An 8,378-nucleotide genomic window follows, 5' to 3' on the forward strand; every position below is an offset into this window, starting at 1 on the left:
TCACTCTTTACTTTTGGCCAATTTTCAGATGCCCTGTTTATCAAATGTAGCTTTCCTCTAGACTGGTTATACTTAGCCAGATTGCCATTTGAGAAATGGGACATCATGTTCTTGGTTAAGAAAAAAGATGAAGTTAATAGTTGGTAATGTGTCGGTTAGACTCTTTGGGAGAAGTATCTTCTTCCTTGATTCTATTGTGAATTACTAAACATGTATGGTTCTTGGCCAAGCAATTCTCCAATTTGAGCTCTTCGGTTGGCATTTAACGATCAAAACAATAACCTTTTCATTCTACTGAGATAATTTTTATGCTTTGGAAACTCGTTACAAACAGAAAAGATGGCCTTGAAATAATTTGTCTACGCAATGATTAAATGAATTTCGTTTTCTTCTCTGTTTCATTGAACCCCATAACATGAATATCGTGTCTCTTTGCCATTTCCTCATCCTTTTCCATTCATTTGATGTTTATGACATTGTGGAATTTATGATTTCTTTAAGTATTTTAGATATATGCTGAATGCTTATATTTGGATTTCAGCTCCAAAGTCTCACGAGTCACGGGTTACTCAGACTTGTCATTAGATCTGCATGGACTGATTCTTCCTGTTGAATCCTCTCATGGCTTTGCATGACTAGGTAAGACTTTTGGATTATGATTCTCGCTTCTCTTATCAACATGGACGTCATGTATGGTATTATAATACAATTCTGCTGCACATTGAATGATTGTCAGTTGCTTGTGCATAAAACTAGTGGGTTGCATGGTATAGCCTTTTAAAAGGGAATGGCATGGATTATGGCGCTATGGCAATGTTTCTTGTTGTGGCGGTAGAATATGATTCTAATGCTAAGAATGAGTATACTATAGCTATAGATTTCCTTTATGATAAGGGTCCATCACAATGAGGACGCTATAGAGGTCTTCAAGATGAAGTCAGACAACATCCTCGCTCTTCATTCCTGATTCTTGGTTTATTCTGATTATATTGTTCATTGTTGTTATGTTAGTTAATCTCTTTATTTGACTACAACCTAAGTCAAACTTGCAGTTCAAGTTAGTTCCCATTCTTGAGGTGAACTCATTGCAAAATTACTTTTGACCTAAGGTTTTCTTGACTCTTTGTATTCTAGATGTAAAGCATTAATCTGGATGCGATCATCATTGATGCTGATTCTAGCATAATAAGATTCTCTCATGATTGTGTGTGATGGTAGAAATAGTTAATTATTTTATCTCAAGATCCTACAAAATTAAATAATCATGGAGTGCTCTGACAATCCCTTTAAGTATACAGATTTGTGTGAATTGTGCTCTGACAACCTTTTTAGTATAGAGATTTGTGTGAATATTAGTGATGATTCGCATTCTTTTTCATGGTAAGAGGATGGTGTTAGACACCTAGCATCCCAGAAGTGTCTTCAAAATTCAGTGCATTATGACTGACAATGCATGTGCCATTTACTGCTTTTCCAATCACAGAATTTCATCAAGGGACCTTTGGAAGGAAGCGTGATACTTGTCCATATCAGTTCTTTCCAGGATGTTCATGTGTTTACAGAGAGTTGCAGTTGTGATTGGAAGTCCATTTCATGCTTTAACTTGATTATCAGATTGTTAAGATAAGTTACGGCATAAATTGTGTGGGCATCACTTTTCCGATGCTAATTTTTGTCATCAACATATTCTGTAATCTAGCTTATATTTTTACGATTTTGTTGAACTTTGAGTTATTCTAGGTGTTCTATCGATGTGTCTGAGCTCCAGAGTTCCAAGCCAAATCATGGGTCATCCCTAATGACGATAAAGAGGTCAATGATTTGCATGCGTTTCGTGTAGACTTCTTGGCAAATAATTGGAATTATTGGATTTAAGGTTCCCGATAATACCAATTATCTCGTAGATACTCGAAGTTATAATGTCAATGTTGACTTTGCCTAGCATATTACTGTGAGAAAGTCTCGGTGATTTGATCGATCACGTGACGACCGCGATTGGTTAAGATAGGCATGTGGTGGCTCCAAAAGTATATGAAAGTCTCAATGTTTTGCTCGGTCAAGGGGCAATTGGCAATTGCTTCTTCCTTATGTGTGCTTTCGTTATTGTTCAATCCTGAAGTAACCTTTTTTCTTATGGTAATAAAATGTCGAATTTGAGTTTTTTTTTTTTTTTAAATCTAGTAATGATTATGATATTACTGTCTAGTAAAACATAGAAAATACCAAACCATTTCCCCAAAAGTCCATAGTGTAAAATGAACAGGGATATGGTGTTCTTGAACCACAATTATCTGTTAAAACTTTTTTATAGATGTGTGGGTTCTTTTCTACATTGAATATTAGTTATACTCTAGTAATGTTATGTTGTATGATCTAGGTCGTGGGAATTGTGATCTAGAAGTTTTGGGAATTTTGGGAATAAATTACCCTTTGACGTAGTAGACAAGCTTCAAATTGGATGTCGATTTTTATTCATATATCCAAATTGGCTTCATTATTGTATTGCCTACAGTAATGTTGGTCATTTTGCACCTTTAATTTTGTATCAATCCAGTTCAAGGCGACCGAACGGATGGGCCAAATTCCTCCTAAATCTCCCAAAGTGTTAATGGTAGAAATTCCTCATCATTGGACCATCATGAGACATGGGTGACCTTCATGATTTTATTTGCAAGTCTTGATGACGGTTTAATTTAGTGCAATTTGGAGTTATATTGCATTTACATGATATTTTTTTTTTTGTCGATCTTACTTTAACTCTCAACTCACTCTTAGACTTTTGTCATGTTTCTTAGTAAAGTATGGGAGTCAAAACCTCCACTTGAACCTAATTGTCCTTATCCCACCCCCGGGGGATTTGAACCCCTATGCATTTGATTGCCTATAAGGTTATTCACAAGCGTTTTGGTTATTGGTCTCTCTCGATAAATCAGAGACTTATTTCGAACTATAGGATTTTTGATGATTAATATTTAATTAAATAAAATAAAAAGAGCTTTAATTGTGCTCCAACAGCGTCCAGTTTGCTGTGTTTTAAGGCCGGGTCTTTAACAGGTCATAATTGGGTTGCAAATTGGGTTGAGCAACCCGAATAGAGGTCGAAGAAGACTGCACTCACGCGCAAGGCATATGCCACGTGCAGAAGAAAAGTGTATGGGTGCATGACAATGACAAGTCATTAGGGCTCCATTTGCAATACGTTTTTTCGCATTGTGTTCCGAGATATATTGTATTGATGCATAATTTTCTAGGAGTGAGGTGCTGCAAAATCACCATGAGGGATGTAATAGCGGTAGTCACTCCTTAGTATGGTACAAGAGTAATATAATCTATTTTGCTAATATGCATGTAATTTTGCTTGGGCATTTGAGATTCATGAATACAATGTTAAACTTAAATATTTTGATTTGCCGAGAAATATAAGGTTTTGTACCTTGTTTAGAGTGGTCATGAGTAAATATGCATAGAAAAGGTGTTTAGTGTGCAATAACGTTGTATGATTGAGAAAACTCATATATTGCTGTAAATGCTTGGCCACCCAAGTGGCACATGTAAAACAACATTTTGATAATTTCCCTAGCATGTGATCTAAAGTGAGGACCTCCACAATGTGCCATGGGTGCTTAGCCACCAGAGCAACACATTCACAATGATGTGTGAAGTTTCCTTACAAGATACCTATGTCCCTAATTGAGAGATTTCACATTATGTTGTCACTATTTGGCTGCCAAAGCGTCTCATTCAAGGGACATTGGAATTTTCTCGTGAAGGTTGGGATAACAATAGGTTATGAAATACATGGAATTTGAGAAATGATCTACCTAAAAACGACATGCTTTTAAAGATCCTTGTTATTTCATGCAAGTGTCATGAGAAGGTTCCTTAGCTTGTTACATTCTCTGCCCAAAGGGAATGGGTGTGATGATGTTATAGGATACCCTAGTCGAGGTAAATAGTCATATGATTTCGGGATTATTTAAGTTACTATTGTTCACTATAAAAGTCAGAGAAACAATAGCATTATTTCCATTAAGGTCTTGATTGGTACAAAAATTTACAGAAATAGAGTAAGATGATAATGTTATCCTGGGTTCTCCAATTGCGGGTCCTGGATGGATTTCTTACTCTTACGAGTTGATAGTGTTTCATTAAATGAACATCATGTTAGAAAATATTGTGAAATTTGTTTTCCAATGCAGTGCCATAAATATTCTCTTAAAATGTTGTGTTCTTTGAAAGTATTTATGTTTGAATATTCACACATCGTGATGGGGCTATTTGGCAATCAAAATGGTTCACTCAATGAGACTCATGGAGTACTCACAAATTTTTATTTTTTATGGGATTTTATTATGTTATGGTATTCATTCATATTTCAAAGAGCATTATTATATGTCATACACTAAGGATTTGAGCATAATTATGAGTAATTGGTTGCCAAAGTCTAGGAGACTTTTTTGTTCAAGGCCGATAAGCTTTATTGGAGCAATATTGTTTCATGATTATTTTCATTGAGACCAATTGACGAGTTATTTACTCTATTATATGAAGGAGATCTATCATAATCACAAGGATAGCCATTCAAATATATCCATTCTTATCAATAGCATTATATTTGGTGTGTTGGATTACTTTCTAGTGTATGATAAGTCATTTTGATTGGTAATAGAGAGAATGTTTGGCTGTCCGTTGCATTCTCCACCTAAAAATGAGTCTTTGAAAAAATATACAAAAAAAAATCTTAAAGTTCTAATCGATTGTCTCCTTTGAAATGTTAAATGGAGATGTAAAGGTCTTGACTAGTTTTGATAATGTGAGATGGAAATTTATGAACTTAGTGATAAATATTTTTTATCTCCTTTCTAAGAGGCTTATGCTTATGAGGCATGAATTCGTTTTATGATTTGTGCATGTACTTGAGGCACATATTAAGGGTGATGAACATTTGACTAAAATCAACATGATTGCAATGCTGCAAGTGCTACGCTCTTGTATCTGAAGTCATTGAGAGATTCTTTTTATGGTCAAAATCAAAGAAATTGAGATTTTGTTGCTTTCAATATTTGATGTCAAGATTTGATAACAATATTGTGTTTTCCATCGTAGCATTGAATGCCTTTGAGAATCTTTGGAACTTCATCGTACCTTTTGCGATAAGCTAACCGATTCATATCAATTTGTGTTAAGTGACGTTTGAAGGAGGGCTACTTTTGCAACGTCTTTTATGAAAGAATTATAAGAGGGTCTAAATCCGCAAAAGGACAAATAAGCTTGAATTTTTGTCTAATGCGGAAAGCTGTCTCTTAAGAGTCAATGTGAGAGTACTATCACCATAATTTTTGCCCACAAGACAAAAATGCATTTTTATTAAAAATGAAAAAAATAAGAAAAAAAGAAAGAAGAGAGATAAAAGATAATAATAACTTTACCAAAAGAAAAAGATAATAATAAAGCTCCAGTCCATCCCTTAAGTTCAACCCTATGCAGCCCGGTCCGATTACAAGGGCAGCCCAGACCATTGGGCTTAATTCGCATCAGCCCATCAGTCCAGCCAATAGAAACACTTTCAGCCCAACTCGCCGTCGCCGCGCCTCCGCCTCTGTTGCGCTCCTCTCCTCCGCCAGCATGCCTCTGCCGCCATCGATGGCTCCTCCATTTTGTGTTTCCCTCTTCAACGACCACCACTACCACTGCCTGATGATATCGATATCGATTCGACTATGTTGGCGTCGCGTTTAGAGGCGTCAAAATGGGTACACAACCCATTTATGAACCCATATGTGTTTTAATGAGTCATTAATATTTTCCAAAACACCCGATTCTGAAAATAAAGAGATTGAAGTATAGGGGTCTTGGATTTAATGTGCACCCATTGAAGACCCATTTATCACCCATTCAAAAAAGAAAAGAAAAAAAAAGCCTATTACAGGGACACGGACGCCACACGATTACTCTCCCAGTCTCGCTCTTCGTTTGCACACCTTCGACCTCTAGAGAGAGGATAGAGAGCTTCATCAGCTGGTTCCATCGCACTGATCGAGAGACCCCTCCCGGTTTCTCTTCGTTTTCTCGCTTAACCTCATCTTCTCCTCCTCCTTCTCCTTCCGCCGTCAGCCGCCGCCGCCGCCGTCGTCTTCGCCGTCCGCGGAAAGTAGAGGGAGCGGTGGGGTAGAAAGAGAGAATTTTCCGGAAAGGGGGCGATCGAATTCGCTCGCGGAAAGCGATTGCGCTTTGATTCGGCGGATCTGCGGATCTAAGCGGCCCTCGACCAGTCGCCGCACGTGCTCTGTCGCCGTTCCCCGGTCTTTTAGATCTCCGTCGCTGTCGTCCGGCGCGGTTCGGCCGCAAACCTAAACTCTGCTGGGAGTTGCTATCCTTCTCTCTATCCTCCCCCCCCTTCCCTCTCCTTTCTTTTGGGTTCTCGTTCTGGTCTCGTGTCGTCGCGAAATTCGAGCGATCGGTGTCCTTGGAGCGGTCGTTTTCCTGGTCTTTGTCTAGTTGCTGATCTTTCGGGGTCTGGATACTGAATTTTTTTTTGGTGGGCCGCCGCCAAATTGCTGTGGGCCGTGGCTCGAGGGTTAGAATGTGGACGGCTGGATTTGACCCGATCAGTTGTAGATGCGTTTCGGTTGGTTGTTTCGTTAACTCTTATGATGGGAGTCTCTCTGTTTCATGGGGGCTTTTCGTGGGTTCTCTGGTTATTTAGAGGTACCCATTCAGTTGCTCATCTAGCATTCGCTATTCTGTCTTTTGTCGACTTCTTGCTCCTTGAGCATAGTTTTGTTGTATTGTTAACTTTGGATGTGCATTTTGTCATGCTCTAATGGGATTTTAGATACATAATTTTTTTGGAAGAAATTCATGCCAACTGTTTATGCTACGTGCTTCCTCAAGGGTTGGGTTTATACAAAATCAGCTGTAGCTGCTGGTGTTTACTTCAAGAGTTGGGTTTATACAAAATCAGCTGTAGCTGCTGGTGTTTACTTTCTCTGTTTTTATTATGATGTTTTAGGCGCTTTCCTCTCCTGGTTTATCTACTGTTGGCAAGAGATATTACAAAGTCACAGCAGAAGCATTAGGAGTTTGTGGGGAGCTTGTTCATGTTGTTCGCCCAAATATTGAGGTGGGGTACACTCATCTTATGATTTAAGATTTCTTGGTGAAACAGTCTGACTTTGAGTAGTTTCTGCACACAGGTGCATGGTTTCGACTTCAAGCCATATGTTCATCCTATCTATGATGCCATTATGTCACGCTTGACAAACCAAGATCAAGATCAGGTTTATTTTTGTTCTCATGAAAAGTTTCTCTTCTGCTGCTGTTGCTATTTCTTATGTTTACCCTTTGTTCAGGAAGTGAAGGAGTGTGCCATATCTTGTATGGGACTTGTTGTATCAACATTCAGTGATAATCTTGGACATCAATTACCTGCTTGCCTTCCTGTACTTGTCGATCGGATGGGAGGAACTTAATCTGCTTTAGTGCTTAGAGAAATTGGAGAAATTAGTCGTTTGTTAAAATCCATCATCCGATGGCTTCTTCGGTAAAATCCAAAAGTATTTACGACGTCTTCTTGAGTTTCAGAGGCGCGGATGTGCGTAAGAGCTTCCTTAGCCATCTCTACCAAGCTTTAGATCGGAATGGAATATACACTTTCCGAGATAGTGAGGAACTGAGAAAGGGAGACCAAATATCGGCAACGCTTATGAAGGCCATTGAAGAATCGTGCATCGCAATCATCATTTTTTCTGAGGACTACGCTTCCTCATGGTGGTGCTTGGAAGAGATGGCGAAGATTATGCAGTGCAAGGAGCAAAAGGACCTCACCGTTCTACCAGTGTTTTACAAAGTGGACCTAAGAGAAGTGAGAGAGGGGAGAGAGAGTTATAGGAAAGCTCTGGATAAGCATGAGGATAAATTTAGAAAGGATATGGAGAAAGTGAAGAAATGGAAAAAAGCTCTTTTTGATGCTGGTAACTTGTCCGGGTGGCATTCGAATGATGAGTAAGTTCTAAGTAGCTCAATTTTTGTGTAAGAAGCTGATCTTTACAAGTAAGTATAAAGACTGATTGCATTAAAATAAAATAATAATAAAAACGACACATAGATAACTGTAGCATAAAATGTTAAAACTTGATCTACCAATGGAGAAAATGTTAAGTGGCGTTATTGCACTTAAACCCATTTCTTTGAACAAAGTAAGAAAGTTCGCAGCAACAGATAATTAGTGCGTACAAGCCATGTAAGGCAATAACACTGTGCTTTAGGTATTTAATAGTTTTCGAATCAAAATCTTAACCACCGTTTAAAGTCCTAAATAGCTCTTTTTGATGAAGTGTATAAATATATTACATATAGCAGTCAAAAGGAAAAGTAAA

At 38.1% G+C, this 8,378-nt stretch overlaps 1 protein-coding gene across 1 annotated transcript; it reads left to right on the forward strand.

Annotated features, from left to right (window-relative positions):
* The first annotated feature begins 5,951 nt into the window (after nt 1–5,951).
* Nucleotides 5,952–8,088, forward strand: LOC120293503 (cullin-associated NEDD8-dissociated protein 1-like). The gene is made up of 4 exons (XM_039313012.1): nt 5,952–6,708; nt 7,013–7,123; nt 7,197–7,280; nt 7,353–8,088. The coding sequence occupies exons 1-4, from the start codon at nt 6,673–6,675 to the stop codon at nt 7,470–7,472; spliced, it is 351 nt and encodes a 116-aa protein (XP_039168946.1). The 5' UTR covers nt 5,952–6,672; the 3' UTR covers nt 7,473–8,088.
* Nucleotides 8,089–8,378: the final 290 nt, after the last annotated feature.

The sequence above is a fragment of the Eucalyptus grandis genome, chromosome 5, assembly GCF_016545825.1.
Source record: "Eucalyptus grandis isolate ANBG69807.140 chromosome 5, ASM1654582v1, whole genome shotgun sequence".
NCBI classification, from domain to species: Eukaryota; Viridiplantae; Streptophyta; class Magnoliopsida; order Myrtales; family Myrtaceae; genus Eucalyptus; species Eucalyptus grandis.

Coding starts and splice junctions, on each gene's coding strand:
- LOC120293503 (XM_039313012.1), top strand. CDS start 6,673: ATGGGGGCTTTTCGTGGGTTCTCTGGTTATTTAGAG. Junction 7,124..7,196: donor TTGTTCGCCCAAATATTGAG/GTGGGGTACACT, acceptor TTCTGCACACAG/GTGCATGGTTTCGACTTCAA. Junction 7,281..7,352: donor CAAACCAAGATCAAGATCAG/GTTTATTTTTGT, acceptor CCCTTTGTTCAG/GAAGTGAAGGAGTGTGCCAT.